Source organism: Rousettus aegyptiacus, unplaced genomic scaffold (assembly GCF_014176215.1).
Source record: "Rousettus aegyptiacus isolate mRouAeg1 unplaced genomic scaffold, mRouAeg1.p scaffold_m13_p_2, whole genome shotgun sequence".
NCBI classification, from domain to species: domain Eukaryota; kingdom Metazoa; phylum Chordata; class Mammalia; order Chiroptera; family Pteropodidae; genus Rousettus; species Rousettus aegyptiacus.
The window spans coordinates 174,638,839-174,661,710 of record NW_023416295.1 but is presented as its reverse complement, the minus strand read 5'-3'; the positions used below and the strand labels follow the sequence as shown (position 1 = coordinate 174,661,710).

At 53.8% G+C, this 22,872-nt stretch overlaps 1 protein-coding gene across 6 annotated transcripts; it reads right to left on the bottom strand.

Annotated features, from left to right (window-relative positions):
- Nucleotides 1-276: 276 nt before the first annotated feature.
- FAM118A (family with sequence similarity 118 member A) lies at nucleotides 277-22,375 on the bottom strand. 6 transcript variants are annotated; one of them, XM_016135720.2, is made up of 10 exons: nucleotides 22,157-22,375; nucleotides 12,307-12,426; nucleotides 11,292-11,544; nucleotides 10,537-10,725; nucleotides 8,471-8,599; nucleotides 6,916-7,201; nucleotides 5,565-5,699; nucleotides 5,211-5,243; nucleotides 4,477-4,554; nucleotides 277-1,469 (listed from the first exon to the last, which is right to left on the bottom strand). In XM_016135720.2, exons 2-10 carry the CDS (start codon nucleotides 12,351-12,353, stop codon nucleotides 1,450-1,452), a joined length of 1,170 nt encoding a protein of 389 aa, XP_015991206.1. In that variant the 5' UTR covers nucleotides 12,354-12,426; nucleotides 22,157-22,375; the 3' UTR covers nucleotides 277-1,449. The 6 variants fall into 6 exon arrangements, with proteins under 6 accessions (XP_015991206.1, XP_015991203.1, XP_015991209.1 ...); XM_016135717.2 differs by having other exon boundaries at nucleotides 10,537-10,758; nucleotides 22,157-22,373; XM_036237653.1 differs by having other exon boundaries at nucleotides 1,450-1,469; nucleotides 10,537-10,758; nucleotides 12,307-12,362.
- Nucleotides 22,376-22,872: the final 497 nt, after the last annotated feature.

Here is a 22,872-nt window from a genome sequence, read left to right as displayed (position 1 = left end):
CCCGGTCCTTGCGCGGGGCGCGGCTTCTCTCGAACCGGCTCTGCCCTGCCTCACAGTTTCACATCCGGCTCCACATCACCCTCCACTCGCCAAGCTGCTGTGCTCCACGCCAACTGCCAGATTCGGACAGCCATCCCTGGTCACACTTTTTACATTAATGTTTGCTTTCTAAAACACTACTTGATTTCACGACTGACTCGCAACTTGAGGTAAAAATCCCCATTAAGTAAGTAACACCAAGCCTTGTCACAGCTAAAGAAAGGCTGAACACAGAGCGGAAGTTAAAAGTTTATTGATGACCAGAATAACATAAAAGATTTGCTTTCCATGCTTCAAAAAGAAGAAAAACGTCTTGAGTGGGTAGGCCTCTGGCTTATCTCTTTCCCTACACATCCCAACCTTACATTTCTTGTTCTTAACTTGCTCTACATGTGTGGGGTGCTCCGGTGCCATCGGTCACGGCGCTTGGCACGAAATGTCACATGAAAATAGGCAGCCTCAAACGGAAACCAAGCAGGACCTCTGCCGTGGCCCCGGAGCGAGCCCCGCGCACAGCGCTCGTCTCTGGCGTGGGGAACCCGGAAGACGTTCGCGGCGCTGCAGGCCCTTTGCGAGGTTCGCCCGGCGCACCCTGCGCGTCCCCTCCCTCACTGGGGCCGCGGGAGGGATTCCAGGAGATGAGGGCAGGCTGGACCTCCCCCCGGAACAGGCTCGGAAAGCTTGGAACATACACCCTTAACTGAAAGTTAAAAACTTGGTCTTGTGCTCCGCTTGTCACGTCTCAGGTGTCAGCCACAGAACGTACCTGGACTGCACTTTTCAGAAAGCTCTGCTTCTCCGTGACTTCACTTCCTAGACCTGCCGCTCTTCGGAACTGAAGTCACTGAAATCATGTCATTCCAGAGACGCCCTAGTGACCTAGCCATTCATTTAAAAACACCAGTCTCCCCAGCCGGTGGATGCGACTGCCCGCTCATTCTTTACTATTTGCCGACATAACAAACGTATTTTAAAATTCCTCCTACAGTAACAGATGTTTCCACATAAAAATTATAAAATCTAAGAGGCCGGTTTCTTATTTTCCCTTTAGCAACTAGTGTTGCTTGGACAGTCTTCACTCTTCCCCCTTTTATTAGGAAAAACCACCGCGACCGAGAGGGCATGTCAGACGGGAGCCAGAACCCGGGTCCCTCCCGCCCCTGAGGTAGCTGTCCACCAGGCCGCCAAGGCTACCTGAGCGTGTGCTTCGCCTCCTGAGCGGCTAACTCACAGTGGGACGCTCACCGGCCTCTGAGGGCCACACCCCCACGCGGCTCTTTCGGGGTACGTGACAGTTTAGAAGTGAGAGATCCGTGTGGCGTTCTCTGAACATTCCTCGTCGTCTGGGTATGGCACTGTGGGTACAGAAGGCTGGTTTTCAAGTTGCAGGTTTTATTGGTTTTAAAGATTTCAAGACCCTCCAGCATCATCTGTTCAAACAAAATGAAAGGAATATCAAAATGTTACGATTCGGCTTGAAAAAGTCTGCAATTAGGATTTCGATTGCAGAAACCTATAGTTTTTCTCATCTGCTAAAGACAGCAAACACCTCCTGTCATAATGCAAACAGCCTTTGTCCAGAAATGGCTTTGCATCATAAATACCATCAGAGGACAAGCAAATGATGACATTTGGTTTACAAAGATCCGCGGAAATCTCAACCAACAGAGCTGGGTGAGCCCTTCCTTCTCGGCAGATGGGGGCGGGCAGTGTCAACAGAAGCCTGCAGAAGCCAGGGGACATGAAGGCCATTTTGTGCACAAGGGGACAGCATGCGGATGGGAGCCTGCCCCAGGGCCCTGAGCTCTCCAGCCAGCAGGGGTGGCCGTCAGCACTAAGGCGGTCTGTCACCCACACGCAGGACAGGACAAGCTTTCTACAAGAGAGAGACCAGAGGGCTCTCTGCTTAGGGAGATGTGGCTGCTGGCGTGGCGCTGGCCTGAAGGGAACCCGGGGAACCTGCCCGGCCACTGCTCCACGAGTCCACCAGGCGGGAGGCCCTGGCGCCTGGTACACACACCACCCGAGTCCCGCCCTGTTTTTGCAGCAGCAGCGGGAACCCACACCATGTACAGGGACAGTCACCTGGGCCACCCTTCTCCTAGTCTGCAGCCTGAGGGACCAGACATGAGTAGAACAAGGAAAGATGCTGGTGGGAAGAACCACCCGCCCTGAGGAAACAATTCAAAGGCCATGAATCCCATGTTGTTTCTCTTTAATTACACATGTCCCTATCAACTGAACTCACAGTCCACATATTTGCTGTAAGATTTCAAAGAATTTTATCCAAAACGCTAACAATGGAACTCTCCCTCTAAAATACCTGCTACATCCGGGGGACAGGATGCTGAGCCGCGGCAGCCGTAGCTCAGCCGGCCCCGCACGAGGCTCCCAGCCCTTTCCCCTCCACGCACCACCGGACGGCAAGAGGCCAAAGCCCCGCCTGACTCCTGCCACCAGGCCTAACTCAGGCCACCACTCGCTCTGCGATCAGCCATTTAAAAAACTGCCCTGTTTTAGTCGATTAAGCGTTATTTGCCTTCGTTAAACAGCCAACTTCAACAGCACCTGTCCCTTGTGGTCCAGAAGGCGAGCACAGCACCACGGTACCGCTCAGGCACCCCCGAGAAATTATACAGACGGTAAGTAAGTGGGTAACCGATGTGTTACATGCTTCATAGCTCCAGGAAGTCCCGGGGGACTATACAGGTGTTTAAGAGTGTTTCACTGAGGTTTCCTTATACAGTAATAAAAAATAGACTCTGTTATCTGAAACTCCTCCAGACCTATGTTTTCAGGAATGGACTAGAGTCGGGGACCCACGGAAGCCTCTGGTTTCTCTAGATATTTGAAAAGATATCACAGTCATAAAATAGCAGATGCTCTGAGAAAGAATAACTCCTAAGACAGGAGCTCCGAGAAGTTAACTACAACACTGTCGAAACAAAAATCCAACCCAAAGGCTTGGTACAATTTTGGGAATCTCCTGGAAAGATTTTGAAAAAATGAAAACAAAATGAAAATTAAGACATTAAAGAAAACAGAGCAGAAATCATCCCAGATCTCACCTAGTGTGAATTCAGGGAAGAGGGAGCAGAGAGGTATAACCAAGGAAACAGCGCGTTATTCCAGAACTGGAGAAATGGGAAAAAGAAAACGGAGCAAGGTATGTAAAAGGATCCACCTACACACGTCATGGAACTTCTAACGATCAAGGAAAAAGAAGACTAAAAGCTTCCAGAAAGGAAAGCAACAGGTCACCTGCAAGCCATTGAGAATGGGGTGGGACACCCCTCCACGGGAAGCCCGGCTGCTTCTGACAGCGGCGCTCCAGTGGGGAGAATGAGCCGAGAACCCCCCGCAACCACCCACGGAGCCTGAGGACCCCCCAAAGACACGCCAGCCCCGGGAGCTGGCCTGCAGCAGCTGCCTGAGGAGGGTCTGGCGGAGCGGGTGGGGAGGTCTGGCAGGAGTCCAGGGGTGTCCCAAGGTGACGAGGAGGCGGCAGAGCAGGGTGACGCCTTGGGAAACGAGGGGCAGTGTGACGGGGGAGACGCACACGCCAAGAACTATCGTGAAATGTCATTTTGTGGACAGCGGGGGAGAGAGGACTCTGGAAACTCAAAAAACAAAAGACACAAGGAACGCCAATAAGCAACAATCATAAGGGGGCGTAATTAGCGTAACGAGAGTGGAAATCCATGCGGCCTTCGCGGTGAGAACACGTCTTGGCATTGGGCCCGTTAACACGACACAGTCGGCGAACCACTTTTTAATCGAGTAAATGATCGTGTGCCTCAACTCTGAGAGTCAACCTGCAGGGCTAACGTCCTCTCAGCCCTGTAGCCATGGAGATGAACGTGGCCAGTGGAAAGCGGATGGGCTCAGGGAGAGGGGTGAGGACCGGCGGGCGTGGGGGGCAGGGGAGGGGCCCCCCGCAGGGGTAAGTCACCGAAATGCAGGCGAGCACATCATCTGCAGGACCAGGAAGGACTCGCTATGGACACCAGGGCAGGGGGACAGCAGAGAAGCCAGGTCGCCCAGAGTCAGCAGAGATGAGCCACTTAAATGGTTCCAATGAGTCTCAGTCAGGCACAGAGGCGACAAAACGCCAATGACCTAACGGGGTTTTCCCGGGAGACGGAGGTGAGGCAGTCAGCACAGTCTGAGGGGGGAGTGAGCGGGCAGCGGGGCGGCCCAGCACCGTTCTGTGTCCCGGCCGGGTGTGATCCGCGGGTGCGCAGGCTCAGGGCTCACCGGCTGACCTCACGGTCCCTGCGCTTTGTGTGTGTTTCCTCGATGACACACTCACTTAAATTTTCCGGACGGGGGCCTCTGGCGGGGGACGCCCTGTGCGCCCGCCCTCCGCCCACAGCAAGGGCAGGGAGCCCCGGCCCTGTGGCGGGTCCCGGCTCAGAGGCAGGGGCTGCCGGGTACCTGATTGTCTGGGCTTCTTTGAAACTTCGACTCCATTCTCTTCTAACTTCCTCTTCGCACAGTCCTGACAGGCATTACCTGAAAGGCGAAGGCTCTTATGAAAAGGCGGGTCTCCCGGAACCCGGCCCCACGGACTTCCCACCGCGGCCCCCCATGCACTTAAAGGCTTTCTCGAGAGGGGCGGAGAGGGGCGGAGGGCCCGGGAGTCCCGTCTGGGTGAGGAGGCCGCTTTAGGAAACGCCGCCTGACGCGGGGCTGGGGCGAGGGCCGCGCGTGCACGTCTGATTCCTGAGCCCCCGGCTGGCTCCGCGGGACCCGGGCCGCGCGCGAAGGCCCCCGGCTGCCGTCTGGCCAGCGGCGACCGGCGTGGACAAAGCCGGTGCCAGGGTCACCCAGGGAAGGCCGCCGGGCAGAGCGTCCACTCTGCGAACGCGCTCGCGAAGGCGGAGCGGCTTCGCAACTAAAATCTCTGAAGGGGACGGTCAGGGTCAAGGCGCCCCGCACAGGAAGCTGGGACACAGAGAATCTTGTCCCGACCTCCCGGTGACCCTGGCCGTAGGGCCAGGATTATTCCCAGGCCCACGACCGACGACCGAGCTTCCCAGCGGCGGGGACCACCACGGAGGCCCCGCTGCTCTAACACAGGCCACGCCGCGTCACGTGAGGACACGCGTGCGACCGACCGAACAGCGGCAGGAGGAGGAGGGGCGGGTGGAAATCGAGGTGCGCTTTACCCAGCAGCGTGGTGCTGTCCACTCGGTCGGCGTCTGGGGAAGAAAGGGAGACAGTCAGCCAGCAGGACCGACCCGGCCCCCCTGCTCCGGCCGGCAGGGGGGACAGCGGCGAGGCCGCGGAGACGGGGCGCGGGGCGGCCCACGCGGGCGCCGTGGAGCGGTGGGCTGGTTCGTGCCCTGTCCTCGCCACCTCCCGGGGCCACGTGTGACGCCCCTGAGCCGGCCCGGCACGCAGGGAGCACGGCGTGGCCCCCGCTGTCACTACGACTTCCGTCATCAGCAGCGTGCCACCCTCTCCGGCGAGCAGAGGCACCTCACGAATGTAAGTACAAATGTCCTTAAGGACACACTCACAGATGACAAGTCCCAAAGATCTTTCAGGCCCCTGGCAGCTGCCAAGGTCTGGAAAAGGGGCCTCGGTGGGGACAGGAAGGCGCTCCAGGAGCCCGAGCTCATTCGGGTTCACAGTGGGTCCTGGTCCTCCGGGTGCTTGTGCGTGTGGAGGCAAGAGAGGGGGTGGTTAGGGGTGGAGGGAGGCGAGCCGCTGCCCCTCTCCCGAGCCACACGCTCGGGCCCGTCCAGGGGCGCGCGAAGCAGGACGTGGCTGCTGTCGGTCCGCGGTCCCCGCCCCGCTGAGCACGACGCGCCAGGCACCGGTGGTGGGCCCCGCTGAGCACGTCGCGTCATCTATAAAGTCGCGGGATGCTGCGGCTGAAAACGAAGTCGGGCCAAACCGTGCGCAGCAGCGTGTGTGACCCAGCACGCGCCGGTCCCCTCCTTCCGGTGAGAAACTGCCGACTGCCCTCCTGTGCTTTTTACGGAAATACAACCTAAATCGGTCCATTTAGCTAATTATTAGCAATTCTGAAAAGAACTCGTGGGAGTAAGCTAAGGTGCCGGGTCCTCCGTGCATTCGGCTACCCGTGAGCTTAGCATTCTCTGGTCTTCGAGCTCATGGCCGGGCATGTCCAGCCGTCTTCGTGCTTAACCCAAGTCCCCCGTGTAGGTGAGCGCGTCTGGGTTCCTATTACGACGAAACGACAGGCGACACAGGCTCGTCCGCGTTTGCCGACATCCATGTTTCATGGCACCAGACTCAGAGCCGGTGACCGCCCGTAGGGCCAGCTACCTGACCAGCTTGGTCTTTCCTGGCAGGTGACAAGCTCCCCAGGAGAAGGGACAGGAGAATTACTTAAAAGGGGTGTTGCACGCAGCAGAACAGGGGAAAGATGTGGTTTGAAAAAAGAAATAAAAGTGTTCGTAAAATCGTTCTGTGCCTCTGCAGTCTAACTCCTGAGGCGTAGTGACAGGATGAAGGTACGAAACGCCCTCATCTTTCAGGCTCCAGTATCGAGCGGATGCAGCTGGCTGGGCAGTTTTCTTTTTCAGGTAAAGTAACCTGAGGCGTGGCGTGTCATCTGAAGCAGGAATAAACGCTCCCAACCACACGCACGGCCTTCCACCGACAGGTCCGGCTTACGGACCACGGCGGCAGTGCCGATTACCCCGACCAGCCATTTGCAAAGTACTCTGAGACATCCTTAGGAAATAACTGGAAGACTGGTGAATTTAACGGTATATAACATAAGATCTCAATTTTATTTTGTGGTATATAACGAATTCTCGGGGGGGGGGGGGGAGACTGGAAAACACTGGAAGAAAGCTATTGGTTTGTATACTGCAAGGGGAAAAAGGAAGCCCGTACCTGGACTGCGCTGCTTGCAGATCTGAACGGCAAGGTCCTGCACGTATCCTGGAAAATAGTCGAAACAGTCCCCGTAGGACACGACCTTGATCCCGTGCAGCAGCATGTCTGCCTGGTGCTTGAAGAAGTGGTCCTCGCTCTCCTTGAGCACGACCATGTAGTGCTCCAGATCCACCTTATTCGGCAACGAGTACAGGAAGAGCGCCTGGAATATCTGGTCGCGAAGCGTCTCTCCGCAGCCCACAAACAGGAAGGACTTGGTGCGGTACAGGTTCTGGAGAACTTCCTGCGAAGGAACAGCGACAGTCCCGGAGTCACACACCTGCTCCCTCGCAGGCCGCCCCCAAGCGCCACACGGAGGAACACGGCGAGGCAGCGCCTGGGCCTCAGCGGCACCGAGCACGAACCACGGCCGAAGCGGGGCTGACGCCCGCCTCACAGAGCCACAGGGCGGCGTCCTCTCCAAGCCAGGGACCCCAGCCCAGGCCCCGCATCCAGGCCCGGTGCCCACGAACCCAAAGGAAGGACGGCCTGCTGCCCGCCCCATGCACCCTCCAATCCCGTTCATGCAGTCACTCAACCCAAACCTTCTAGAATTACGTACAATTTTAAAACATAAAATAAGGACATTAAATTTTCCAGTTCGGAACTGAGCACAGGACACACCCTGGAACTGCCACGTCTCGGTGGCTCACGGAACTTCTCGGGGGTGGGGGCTGCCGTCAGCAAAACGGGGCTTTGGAGGGCGAGGGCAGCAGAGCTGAGGAGGGACCAGTGATAGTGGCCCCAGGGAGTGGGCACCGGGGGAAGCAAAGATCACCTGGGGGCTCTCGGGCGGCCGGCGTCTCGGGGGGCCGGCAGCGGCGCAGGCACGCCCTGTCGCCCTGGACATGGCGGCGCGGGCCCCACCGTCCACACGCCACCCCTGCCGTGCTCCACAGCCCGGGGTGAGCCCCGAGGGACACGTGCCTGACCCTGAGCTCGCCGGGCACTCGGAGAAGGCCGTTGTTTCTATGTGCCGAGCTAAGAGCTCATTAAAGGCAGCGAGCAGCTCCCCACACTTCATTTTGTCTGGCCCATCGAGAGAGCCTTGCAAGGAATGAAGTTTTAAAACCAGATTCTGAATGCTAAAGAGAGTGCTGGGTAGAGAAAAGGGAGAGTATCAGACAGATCTTCCTGCATGGACCCGGGAAGGAGGGAGGAGAGGCCAGAGGACAGCACTGGGGACCGTGCAAGGACCGCTGAGGAAATTCAGCTGTCCCCTGAGCAGGAGTCCGAGAATGGCTGGTGGCAAGGAGAAAGTCGGGTCAGACCCACACTTTAAAAAAGTCCCGCAATAAACGTTTACCGAGCACCTGTGTGACACACCAGACGCTGTGTCAGACCCCGGACGCACAGCTGGGGGCAGTGGGGCAGGCCCATCCCCCGCAGCCATGTGGACCCAAAGGGCAGGGAGGCCTGGAGGCCAGGAAACCGCTCGGACCGCGGCCAGACGGCTGGCGGCCACCACGCGGCCCCGCGGGGCACGAGCACCGCGGAATCAGGTGGGCCGTACCATGACTTCCGGATCTTGAGTCACATCCTTATATCCTGACGGGTCCAACACCATCCCACAGGGGTCTGTGTACAAGCCGTGGATGTGGAGAACTCCGTATCTGATGTGTCCTCTCGCCCACTGAAGGACCTGTCAAAAATCGAGCCCAAAGAGGAGAAAGTGGGTGTTCCTGAAAACATGCAAACGGGCCGCGCCGACACTGGATTCGTGGTTTTTCAAATCTACTTTGGAAAGAGAGACGTTTCCACTTAGAATTAAATCTTTAAAACCTAAGAGTAACTCAGCCATTAGCGCTTCTCATCTCGGTCACATCGAATCAAAAAGAACATCTTTAAAGACAATGCAGAAAACGCCTTCGACGTCTGAGACCACAGCAGCTGTTCAGCCTGGTTACTGGAGAGCGATTTGAGGACTTTCGCTTGGATTACTGCTTTGTACATCGTGTTTTTACACCCGGAAAAAAAACGTACGGAAAGAGTACCATCGAACAACCCTGAGCTGATTTCCGTTCCGGATGCGGCACGAAGGCCCTTAGACGACGCACTTCGCGGACATTCCGCTGCATCGTCACGCGAGGGGCTTTGGCCTCGGCGGGCAGCGCCGGCGACGCCACACAAACACCAGCGGCTTCCGCAGCACGAAGCGGGCCAGCGAGCAGCTGGCACCCTGCCGCACGCCGGCGCTCCAGGGGCAGCCGCGCCCTGGGCGGGCCGCCCAGGTGGGCCCGTGCTGCTCGGACATGAGAGCAGGGGTCCTGTCCAGAGAGGGTGCGACGCCACTGCGCGGTCACGTCGGCACAGTCCCCACGCGGGTCTGCGCGGTCCATGCGCACCGGACCGCCCCGCCATGCTTTCTCTGCCACAGGGCCCCAAGGGCAGGAGCCGAGCCCCTACATGACTCAGGTCCTGAGTGAGACGTCGTCTCCACAGCCTTCGGGTTCCTCGTGTACAGCGGCTGAGACCTTCCCTCACGAGGTGACCAGACAACATGGGCGGCAGTATTCGCAGTAATAACATAAAAACTTTAAACAAATTCACAAGGCGTGACCGTGTCATGAAAGAAATGTACTCGATAAAATGAAACCGTATTCAACCTCAGTAATGAGAGAAATAACAACGTAAAATTTCCACCTATCCTGTGGGTAAAATGTGTTTTTCTCTGTTGTTTGTAACGCCACGTGTTGGCAAGATACAGGAAAGAAATACAGGCATCCCTTGGAGACGCTGCAGACGCCGCAGCAAGGGAGGACCACGGGGAGCGGGTCGTGACCTCTCTGCTGGAGAAAAACGCAAGACCGCGAAGTGCACGCCGTACCCGGCCGGTCGGAGTCCAACCGGTGCTCCTGGGAAACAATCTGGTAATTTAAATCATCTGTCTTTAAAACAGTCACACCTCTGACCCTGAAACTCTTCCAGGAATTTATCCTGAAGAAATAAACAGAGAAGCATAAGGATTTCCATTGTAGCATGATTTATAATTGTGAAAATATGCTAACAAAAACAGAAAGGTAACAATTATACCTTACTTTTAAAATTATACTGCCATTTAAAAATCATGCTTTTAAAAACAGCTTAATGACAGGAAAACGCTCGCAGTATAATACTAAAGAAAGTAGTCAGGGTAATAACTATATATGTTACAACCCAATTTGTTAAAAGAAAAAGAAAAGCAAATTAACCACATTCACAGCAACTGGCCTGTGAGCGATTCTCCTTTCCTGAGCTATTTTCTTTATTCCAAATGTTTCCTACAATGAATACACTGAATAAATGCAGGTGAGGAATCCTGGCACATCAGCAGGACAGAATGCAAAAAAAAAGGCACCAAGTACAGGCCGTAGGGGGTCCTGGGACGTTCGGGGAGCTGCCCTCCGCGCCGTCACTGGGAAGAGGCGGGCTCAGCGTTAGGGCCAGGGCGGTGGGGCTTCATGGAGGGCTGACGGCACCTTTCCTGCCTGCCGACTGACCCCCTGCTGTCGAAGGCTTCTTCCGCATCCACCCAACGGTGCGCACACCCAGAGCCTTCCCCTTCCACCCGCCTCCCGCCCCCGGCCCCGCAGCCCGAACCTTAGTCTTGTCCTTCAAGTCCAAGGACTCCATGGGCTTGTTCTGCTGCTGCCCGAAGATCTCCAGCAGGTTGTCGTAGTTGGTGGTCAGGACCATCGTGCCGCGCTCCATCAGGCCGAGGATCGACTGCAGCACCAGCGGGTTCTGGATGTGCTGCTCCAGGTTGTCGAAGATCTCCATGAGGCAGTCCTGGAAGAAGTTGGGCTTGGTGTCGCCTGTCCGCTGTGGGAAGGTGGGCCGGGAGTTACAAGACATCACCTGCCAACGACTACCGGGCACCTACCCAGGTGATATTCTGAGTGGAGGGGGCGGAACCCGTGACGTCACAGAGTTTATAAAACTCTAGAGGTGGGAGACAAATAACATGCAAATCCGTAAGTGATCCATCAACACTGATAAACGCCTTGGGAAGAGAAAATGGGGCGGGGGACCCGACTACGACACTGCCGGGGGCAAAGGGTGCATGGGTCCCAGGGCCTAAAAGATACGCCTTCATGGAACGAATACGAAACCGTAAAGTTTGTCCCCAGTGCAGACTGACGACACCCCTGCCACAATCTCACACACTCAGGCTCCGTTTAACACGGGCTATCAGGAGCCCCGCACTGGCCCCGGCACCGCTGTTCAGAGAGATGGCATTCCGGCTCGTCAGCCTGACTGCTGAGAAGACTGAACGTCAGTCTCAGAGTCGCCGGCCTGGCCCAGAACCAACTGACTCCAGGGGAAGCTGAAGTACCTGTCCGAGAAAGACTTACAGGCGACATCTTCCGGATCAGATCGTGGGCAACCACCAGCAGGTCCCGGTCCTTCGTCACCTTCCTGCGGAACTCGGCGACGTCCCCGGGGTGCAGCACCTCCAGCTGCTCCGCAGCCTCGATGACGGCCTCGATGCAGCTCCTCCACGAGCAGAGAGCGGGGATCCCCGGGGCCACCGCTGCGCTGACACCCGTCCCGATGACCAGCAGCAGTTCCTGGGGCTGCTTTCGGATGAGGCTTTTCAAAAACTTTCTACCTCGAAACAAGGGAGGGAGAGAATGAAAGGCAACATGGAGTCCCGCAGCCCCGAAGACACACGAAGCAGGGTTCGGCCAAGTCCGGCCTGCACTGCGCACACAGCGCCTCTCCCCGACTCGGTGCTACTGGGGGACAGAGCCTGTGTGCTATTTCTTGTCGTCTGTTTATTTTACATGTTCTATCCTCATTCCATACAGAAGCTGGGCACAGTTGTGTCTTACTCATCTTGAATCCCCCATGATGTTCAGCACATGTGTAAGTGACATATTAGTGAGCGAAAAGCTCAGCAATTTTAATTCCTATGAAGTTGAGAAGAGCTTAAAAATAACCATGATGACAAAATGACCCCTGCTTGCCATGACAGGTAAAATTCCTGGCAAAATGCTGGTTTTCTGCCACTTATCAAGCCCGACGCATTCCAAGATAAGCTCCTCCTCCCTCGCGCGGCTCCATCACAGGCAGGACGGTCTACGGTCAGGGAATTCTTTCTGGCCGAGCATGGCATTCCTGATCTCAGATGGGACGCTCTGATGGCTGTTGCTTGGTTGGGAGACCAGGTTATGGTCACTTCCTTGGGCAGAAAGGGAAGCTGCCTTCTGGAATGTCTCTCATGTTGAAGCAAAGGTGGTCACACGGTCCCTGCGTGTCCCTCCTGACCCAGCGTCCTCACTGCATTTCCCTCTGTAGGTGCCAACAACACAGGAGACTCGTGACAGACCCTGCAACCTGCTTGAAGGTGCAGGTCACTCTATTTACCTTGATTTTTGTTCACTTCTGTTTGTTGTCTTTTCCACTGAATCCATCTGTGAATCCTACAGAGAAAAGTTACTCAGACGTGGCTTCTGTTTCCAAGATCAAATTTCTTCTATTAGTATTCTGGAAGAGAAGCAAGGCTGGAATTAAAATCGAAGCTCTTGGATTTTTACTTAAATTGGAATACTTGAAAAATGTCATATACAAAAAGAACCTACACCCGAACTGTTTTGTAAGCCTGTCCCTAACTCTGGGGCCCCTGCCAGGCCAGGCAACGGCTCGGATTCAGACTCCGCGCTGGACAGAGAGCGAAGCGGCGCTGAGGTGCGCCGAGCACGGACGGAGCGGCGGCCCCGCGCCCGGGCCTCACGCTGCCCCCTCACGGCTGTTCCTGACGCGCTTCCGGCTGACACGGACACAAGCGACTCGCGCAGAACAGGCAGACCGCTTTTCGGGGGGTCTAGGGTCCGGAGCACTGTAACCGGGGTGCCGCACGACACTTCTCAGCAAGTCTTCCGAGGGGCCAGGCCAAAGAAATGACCATTTATAAAACAAGAATCTTAAACCAGCTAGGTCTCTACTGCCGAACTATCTCCAAACTCCACAGCTTTTCCAGAATCACGTTTCCCCCCTTAATTATAGAACTATTCACCGTAATGAGAAACTATACAGAAAAATAAAGTTTAAAAAAGCCCATAATCCTACCACCTATGAGCAATAACTGTTACTGACATTTATATTTTTCCCTCTAGGCATTTTTAAGTTTTTCAGTCACTTGAGACCATAGTTCACATCCTACTTTTTTCATGCATTAGAATAAGAATGCGTCCCATGTTATTAAAAATGATTCATAAATATAAGTGTGACAGCTACGTACACAGAACCCCAGCTTACTGCCACGCCTCACTTACTCCATCTATACCCGAGGCAGGCAGGATGTTACCGGAACTCTGACAAACCATCTTTGCGTGGTTTTTTAAAAATACATTTTGAAATTCTTTATTCAGGAGAGGTTTCTGAGAAGCAGATCTGCTGAGTTTAAGAATATGAACACTGTAAAACATTTTGGCACTCACTGCCAAAATGCTTTCCAGGAAAGTGGCCAGCGGAATACCTAAGGGCCTGCTCCGCCATACCCTAACCAGCACTGACTGAAAACCACTTTTTTAGACATGTGATCTTTGTTTTCCCCTCAATTAAAATCAGGTCACCCAAAATAACTTTCCGGGGTAAGGAAACGCGGCTTAATCAGTTTCCGGGCATCATTAGGGCGGAAGGGATCCTCCTAAGAAGGCCCCCTGCAAACGTTTACACGACTTTGTGCAGCCACCTGCATCCGTGATTCCCCCACCCCAGGGGCAAGGCCCAAGCTCCCAGCAAGCTCCAAAGGTGGCTGTGACCTTCCCCCACACGTTAAGAAACCACAGACCCCAGGCGATGGCTGGCAGTGCTGCTCCCGCAGGCTCATCACCCGTGGAAGGGCTGCAGCCAGGCTCGGGGCTGGGCCCGCCCCACCCTCTTCACCGCTGTACTCACCACCAGGGCCATCAAAGGTCAAATCTTTTTGGCTTTCTTAACCTACTAGATATTTTCTAAGGAAAGTAACAAATACTGTCTGCGGTTTTCCACAATATAAGCAGCCCTGAGATTCAATGACCAACCTAACTACTCACCAATCCTCAGTTTTAACAACCATAACACATGACTTCTTGCTAACCAAGGTTTGAAAGCCCAGGAAAATACAAGGTGCTCTGGAAGTTCAAATCACTGAGTCTGCAGCTCAGGCTCCACCCTCGAAGAGCTCCCCCCGCACACACCCCAATTTCTTTCTTAACCTCCCACTAGAGGAGGGAACTGGAAGAGTTGCTCCTATCTACCTATTTGAGCAATTATCTTTTTAAAATTAAATTTACTGGGTGTTACAGTGATTTATTACACGTGGATTTTGAGTTTATTTGCCCTTGTGTGAACTAGATTTGAATTATATTACATGTGTGTAAATGGCTCCACTAATGTTAAACCTCAGAAGTGTAACCAGCTCGTTTTGCCGAGCTGAAGTTGTTTAGCCCAAGAGTGAAGTTGTTTTGACCAAGAGTGATAACCAGACACCCGTGCGCCTGGCTGATAAGACACTGAAGACGTCGCCGCTACACATGAAATCTCCAGGACTCTCTGCCCGAATCAGAGCTCCCTCTCTGTTTCACAAGACTGTCTCTCTCCATCCCTTGATTTCCTTCTTGGCCCAAGACTCTGCCCATCCGAACGAGAGGCCTCTTCACCGATCGACAGTTGATCGACCGGCAGCTGACCCAGCGTCGATACGGCGCCGTTCCTGCTCACGGTGTGTCTGTCTCAGCCAGCATCGCCCGGTGGTCTGCTAGGACTGAAAGCCATCAGGATCTGGTATGAATAAACCCGAGCATGCTTGCAATCTTATTCGTTTGTGTGTCTGCATCCTTACTTAGTTGTTGTCTAGATGGGCTCTTCATATTTAAGTAAATTAAGCAAAATGCTATCGCGGTTCGAACTGGCTTAAGGGCCTTAAGGAACAAGCAAAGCCACCTGTGCATAAGTCCAAGAAAGAGAGTGACTTGGACACTGGGGTACCATTAATTAATAACATCATATACATAAATTTCACATGTACAACTTTATGGCATCCACATACCCTCTTGTGTGCTTGATTTGAAAAGTTAATGAGATGCTCATCAGTGGACTGATTCAATTATCCCCCACCACTACCCCTCCCCAAATAATGCACATGACTGAAAGAGTTCCTCCTCACCCATGGGAAGGAGTCTTTTATCTCGGCCTTCTCTACACAACAACATTTTGAAATATTTTTTAAACAGTCACTGGTCAAAGACTTAGGCAATGCCCAAAATTGTTTCCGTGGTAAAGAACTTTAAAAATCTATCTCTAGTCCTTTCAATTACTGTTCAACTACTTTTTTTGATTCTCCATATACACATGGTTATAGTTATAAACTGAAAACAAATATTGCTTTTACTCAGCTGCAAAACAGGAGGAACGATTTAAACTTTTATGGGCTGGACTTAACTTCATAATTAAGTAAGTTCGAAGTCTTCCAAAAGAACAATTTATCACTCCGAGCCCTGAGCACTTAAATAACAGGTGAGAGCTTGCATGCCTGTGTGGTTTGTTTGCTGGTTTAAGGGCTCAAAACTCCTTCAGCGCCTGACCTTGACAAAGGTCTGGAGCTGGCTCCTCACACTTCAAACTGAAGCACGCGGGCTCCAACCTTCACCGGCAGATGGGCCTCGAGACCTTTACACTGACGTGTACCCTTAAGGATCAAAGTAGCCAACACGGGAAGTCCCCAATTACACTAAACTCAGCACAGTGCTCTGGAATGATGAACTGCATAGCTGCCCATATTTGGTCATTTACAGTTCATTACAGCACTACATGTTTAAAGACATTACCTCATTTCCTGTTCTTTCAGCAGCATAATCATCAGAGCCAAACCACCCAATAACCTAGAAAGTACCCCAAGTCTCTCCCTGTTTCCTAGGACAGCAAGCCCCAGAGTTGGGCTCCCATCCCCAGTGCCATTCTTCTAAGCCAATCGGATTCCAGACGACGGTAAGAAAAGCCTTCAGAGACCTTTTAGAAGCTGTATCTTTTGGTTTCCTTGGTGATCATGTCGTCACCACAGTTTGCAGGCCCAAAGCCAAGTCATCATAGCAACCCATTTTTTTTTTTTCAAGGACCTATCAGCATTTTCTGAAAGCAAGATCAGGCCCCAACACAGATTTGTATAAGCAGTTCCTGTCCTTGTTATCTAAAGCCATGAATAAAAGTCTTCACAGGGTATTTTCTGCTTAAAATTTGAGACCATGAGTATTTTATGAACTAGCTTCACAGTGGCCAGAGAATGCCTTGTTCTATGCGCTCCCAGCACCAGCACTAAATAAACACTCATCAAACTGAGTCCCATGCAGAAAAGAATAAACTACAAACACCAAACTTGTCACTTAACAGCTGGTAAAACAAAGCCTCCCTCACTCCCTAACTAGACTGTTAATGACCTCCCAGCCCCCATTAGGCCTCCCGGTAGCCACAGCCCTGTATAGTCCCTCAACTACTGACTCGGATGGTCATGTGATTTCCTTGGCCAATGGGATATCAGCAAGCAAGCAAGAACCTGATGAGCACTCAGACACTAGAGGCTCCCCTCTAGGAAGTCTGCCTTGTGAAGAAGCTCAGTCTAGCCTCCCCGGAGGGTGACCGGCAACAGTGGAGAGCCCAGGCACATGAGCTGACAACCCAGCACCACCCGCCCATGTGGGGGAGAGGCTGCCAGGGCGGTTCAGTGCCAGTCAAGGAGCCAGATGACCCAGCTGCATGAGCGACCCTGGCGAGGCCAGTCGGAGTCCTGCTGCACCACGCCAAGGCACGGTCATTTGAAACATGCGTTGGCACCACTGTTCTACAGAACCATGAAGATCAGAAGGATGGGAAAGAAGACAAAAGTGTCAAGAGGGAAAGAAACGGATCAATAAGTGAAAGAGTTCATAAGGTTTTGAGGGGGAGGGAGAAAACGTAAGGAATAGTAATTATTAAATTGGCATTAAAAAAAACCCCTAAAACTAATTACTTTCTATTACAAACCATTTTCGCTTTATAAACACAAACCATAAATTAGAAGTTTCAAGTCTGTAGGATCTTCAAAAATATCTTTTGAAAAACTTCTTTATTTCTATAAATAAAGTATCGCATGGCTTTTGAGCTGATGAAAGAGCAGAAAGACGAGCGCTCCCACGCTGAACGGCGCCCGATCACGACGAAGGGGGGCGCACAGGGACACCTGAAACAGCCTCGTGCACCGCAGCGGAGAGGCCATCGCAAACAGTCGTCGAAGTTTCCAAAGGCTGGGTTTTGAACTCCCTGTGCTCAATCCGTAGTGATGAAATACGATGCCCCCAGCCCAGAATTTGTGGAAAAAGTTAGACACAGGTCACTGAGACTACTTCGTGGAAAGGCAGGGCAGCCTGTCAGGATATTACTGTCGTATCAGTATTTCCGAAACTGTTACAAAAGTAACCGGCACTAAGAATGATGTGTAAATGTGCTACTCGGGAGACAAGAGACCAGGAGCTTCTAAAGGGCGGGATGTCCTTAAAGGAGGCCGGACCCATCGCTGTACTGGGCCTGTCTGGACGCCCGGGGACAGCAAGCAGGCACTTCCAGCAGCCTCCGCTCACCAGGACATCACAGCAGAGGGACGCACGTGACTATTAAAGCTCAATGACAGGCACGTAGGTCATTACTCTGACCAGATTCCCAGGAACTGCCCTTTTCACTGCGACCTGGTTCCCCGTGTAGACTGGCGAGGGGCCACAGAAGCAGAAATCACGGGCGGCAAGGGCAGCTTTCCAAGTGCGTCTGCCAATCACACTTTAAACCACAAATGAATCACCTGTGATCAGGCCGATGTATTTCCGGGGAGGCTGATTAGCACGTCTAGGTTCACCTGAGCTGGAAACAAGGCACCGATGACAAGAGGGGAGCTTCCAGAACCGCAAGAGAAGCCTGGCTGGACACAACGGCTCCGCCAGGAGCGGCGGCGGAGGCACTGCGGTGGAGAAGCTCAGATCTGGAGTCGGGAAAACACTGCTCTCTCAGCCTCAGCTTCCGAATCTGTCAAATAGGAGCCCACACCACTGACTGTGCCGGGAAGACGTAGTGAGTTGCGTGTGTGAAGGTCCTCGTCAACTGTGAAATGTCAACCTGCTACTATAAACCGGCTCGGCAGCCAGCTTCTCGCCCCGGCAACGGCGGGCTTCCAACTGCAGACTTTAACAAGGCCGTCACCACAGTTCTGGTTAAACTTAATCCCAGCCGTTACTAGTAAGGGAGCTTTGGAATGAATTGTTTTCTTCAATTTACAGGCAACACAAAACTTTAATTTGAACATATGCTACTTAACCGATCACTTTTATTCAGTCAAAATGAATTGCAAGGGGGAAAAAATGCTTATTTTGTGATGATCAAAATGTGTTCACTTGCTTCTTGAAACCAGTGCTTGGGTATAAACGCTCAAACCAAGGTAAGAACAAAGCCCACCAGAAATAAAAAGTTTAAAGGTCACAATTGAATTCAAAAACAACATTAAATTACTGACACTTTTTGTGCTCTTATTAGAGTCAAGAGAAAGTACGAAGCACTTTACATGCATTATCTCATTTAATCCTCTCAATAGCCCTGTAAAGTGACAATCATCATTACCGCTCGCATGGCTAAGGCTGACATGACACCGTTTCAGAAGGCCAAATACCATGGTAAACACAGATCTCATGTTGTCTCCTCACAGTAGTGCAGCTCAGAACGGCAAACAAAATACTTGACATTTAACTAGGAATTTTGCCAATGGCTAAAGCATTAACTCCTTTACAGTTTGTCCATCAGCTACGACATCCTGTGTAACTCAAATGGACATGTTACTTAACAATACACCAATAATAGTAAAACACACCAATACAGAGGTGAAAGACATACTGAACCACCAGCACTTAACCAACCCCAAGAAGAATCAGAGATGTTCTAGAGAGTAAACATCCAATTAAACTTAACACTGTAGAAGCTTAGAGCTGGGGGGGATCTCAAAGGTCATGGGACGCCAAATACCCTAATTTCATAGAAGTGAAAAAGGAGACTGAGAGGCAGTGACTCGGTCAGGGCCTCAAAGGAGTGAGGGGCAAGCTGCAAACTCACCCCTGGCTCATGTCCCGTCACCTTGCCACTATCCTGGGCACCACCTGGTCCACTGTGACTGCAAAACTTCCTCGGAGGCACTCATTCCTACCTCTTTCACAACCAAATCTTTACCCGCATTTCGGGTAAAACTTAATCTTTTACAAATAACAAGCCACATGGTTCAGCTGATCTGCAGCTTCACCTGCCTTCTTACTCCACTCATTTTCCAAAATCCCTCAGGGAACAAGCTGCCATTAGGAGGCTGTAAGAGGTAGCAGGAAGACTCCTCGGGCACAACAACCAGCTCAGGACAGTTTTCTGTTCGGTCTTTGCCGCTTTATCACGAACTATCTAGCAGGGAACAAATAAGGAGGGTTAATCAGGGAACAATGCCACCACTTCAGAGGACTTCAGGCCCTTGGGCCCCTTGGCAGAAAGAAGTAGGATCCAGTCGAAAGAGCCCAGTTCAACAATCAGAGACTCTCTGTACTACTTAATATGGGGTGCTGAGCCTCTATTTCCATTATCTGTAAAAAAGGAATAGTATCTTACACCCCACAGAGCTGCTGCGAACACTAAAAGGGATGACATTTAAAGGAAAAAGCCTAGAACAGTGTGTGCTTCCCACTAAACCCTTTGTATACGATTAAATAAATTTGAAAATTTGGTTCCTCAGTCACACGAGCAGTATTTTAAATGCTTGATTGCCACGTGTGGCGAGTGCTGGCGAGCACAGATACAGAACGTCTCGTCTCAACAGAGAGCCCCACGGTAAGTGCTATCACAGTCTCCCTCTCCCTCACCCAAGTGCGGATTTCAGCAAAAGTCCTGTAGATTTTTCTTCCTAAATCTAATCTATACCCTCTGCCACTGCCTTAAAGTCCTCGCAAGGTGTCTGACTGCTGAGAGCCACCCTGCTTCCAGGTTCAGCCCTTCTGGTCCCACGCTGTTTCCAGAGCGACATGGCAGACACGACATATCTGAACTTGAGTCTCACTCCAGGGCTTTCATTACCTCAGGACCGCCAAGCCCCACTTCCAAACCTCCCAGATCCTGCTCCACTTCTGAGCTCTGACCTCCAGTCACCCTGCCCCATGGTGCTATGTGCATTTCCTGTGTGCACGCTGGGCTCACTGTGACACAGACATACTGTCACCTTGATGAAGCCCGAGGGGACCACCTGTCCTATGGGCAAAAGGACAAAACCCCACCCAAAGAGAGTAAGAAATTCCCAATGTCAATCTCCAGGCAAAAACACGTAGGCTCAGACAAGGAAGTGCTGAAACACCAGTCTTGTGGGTCTAGACTTTAAGAAGCTTAGCCAAGCCTGAGAAAACCACCGTCCCCACCGTCCCCACCCTGGTCCGGGTCACGCTGCACAGCAGAAAGTGAGTGACAGGCTGGCAAGCGAGCAAGGCTTCATCTGTATCTGCAGCCACGCCCCAGCGTCAGCATCAACGCCTCAGCTCCGCCTCGGATCCTCAGGCATTATTTTCTCATAGGAGCACCGGTCCCTGGTGCCATAAGGGTTGGGGACCACTGCTCTACAGGGCTTCGGATGTTCCTCATGCTTTGGTCCTGACCCACTTTGCACACCCCTTTTCCTGCCACTCCCCATCTCAAACCCTGCACCTGGCCGAACCTCCCAGTCTCTCCCATTCCGGTCCCTCCTGAGCTCACTTCCCTCACCCCTCTCCACTGACCGACTATCTTCCTGCGGCTCTGAGCTGGATGCACCCTGACCCTGGGCAGCCGTAGAAGCAGCGAGTCAAGAAAGGACCAAGGGCACCGTGGCCCTCGCCAACGAAGCTGGATTCTCCCCACTTCAGAGTCCCTCTAATGCCACCTTCGGCACCTTTTTCATTCCAGGAGGCAGCACGTCCCCAGCCATCCCCAGGATGAAGCCCTGGTTTCCGGTGTGCTTCGTGGCCCGCCTCTCTGCCTTTTCGCACACTGTCCCTTTGCCTGGGATGGCCCTGGCAAACGCCTTTTCAACCGCAGCCTTCAAGAATCAGCTCACCTGTTACTTATCACTTTCCCTCCCCTCCTGGAAGCCCTCCTTCACACCCCTTCCTGAGACCTGAGAATCACATCCCCACCTCTGCTGAGTTCAAGGTCACTACACTGTTATGACCATATCAAAACTACCTACTTGTTTCCCACCCCCCTCCAAAGAGGCCCAGAGAGCAGGAACTCTAGCTCCAGCGCCACTTCCTGTTAACTCTCAGGCATTCAAAAATATGTTAGTTCCACGAGTGAATAAATTCAGCCGAGGAGACAACCTCGAAGCATCCTTATTCGCCCTGAGTCCCTCACCTACTCAGTTCCAGCTTCCTCCACATCAGATCTGCGCTCCAGACTCTTCTGTGGCCCACACGAGTCTCACCCAAAAGCATTAAAAGTTAAACACTTTCGGCCTCAATGCAACAGTAAACACAAATGCAAATGTGGGCGCCGAGATCACGCCCTCTGCTTGGTTACGAAGCATCCGTCATTGAGTGACCTATTATATGTCTCTGCTCTTACATTTTCATCGAGAATTCACAAACCCCGGGGAGACTTTCACAGGGTCCTCAGGTTTGAGAAACCCGCCCTGAGACCGGCGTGGAGAGGAGCCACACCGGGGCTGAACTTCAGCACAGGTGGCAGAGGGGCCGGGGAGAAGCCGAGGGTGGGGGCGGCGGCGCAGGGATCCCGGGGGACTGAGGAAGATGGCAGGAGGCCCTCCGCTGCCTCGACGATTCTGAGGCGGCCTGGGACGGGCCAATGTGGGACGATTTCGGGGGTCCGGAGGGTATCTTGAGGGGGGTTCTGGGACCGAGGGTTCTGAGGGGTCTGGGCGGCCTGAAGAGGTCCTCTGGGAGTCTCGGAGTCTAGGGGAAATCCTGAACGGTTTCGGACTTCGAGAGTCCCGAAAGTGTCAGGGGCCAGAGGACCGGGGTGGAACCCGAGGGGGTCTCGGGGGCCGGGGTTCCTGACGAACGGGTGGGAGGGTCTTGGGAACCGAGGTCTGTCGGGGTCCTTGAGGTGGCCGCGGATCCCGAGAGCGTCACGGGGCCGTGGGTCCTAAAAGGGGCGAACCCTGAGGGGCTCTAAGCCCGGGACCCTCGGGCCTCCCGGACCGGCCTCTCACCTGCGGCGCAGCCGGGATGCCGGTCGAAGCTCGCGCTCCCGCCGCCCCCTCCTACTCAGCGGTCCAGCTCGTCTCCGGGGTCTCGCGACGGGCAGGGCCGGGCGGGGGGCGGTCTGCGGGGAGGGGGCTGCGCGCGCACCCGGGCGGCAGCCGAGCGGACGCCACGCCGCCCTCAGCCGCGACTCCCACCGTGGCCGGCTGCGGCGCCGCCTCAAAGCCTTCCCCCGCGCGCCCGCCCCCGCCGCGCGAAGGTTCCGCCGGGATACCAACGGCCCAGCCGAGGCCGGAGGCCCCGCCCCGGGAGGGGGCGGAGCCAGGAGTCGCGTTCCGCCCCGAGCCGCCGGCCCCGCCCCCGCCTGGCCACGCCCCGGGTGGCCACGCCCCCGGACTCTCAGGTGCAGGGAGAGCTCGCGCAACCCAACCTGCGTCGGAGCCCCACTCGCGCGTACCCTTGAGTGTCTCAGCTGCTAACCGCGGCGGGCGCGCTTTGCGGGGGCTCGGCGAGCATTCGATGCTATTGGAAGCGGCCCTTGGCAGCACCCCGGCACCACACTCAACGCACAGCTCACTCCAACCCGAGCTGAGCCCAGACCCGCGCTGGCCTCAGGTCCCCACACACGCTCTGCTTGCCAAAGACCCCTGCCCACCTAAAACCACCCGTCTCCTTCCGGAGCCCCGCATTCCTTTCTTTCAGCGTTCTTATCACTTTCTGAATG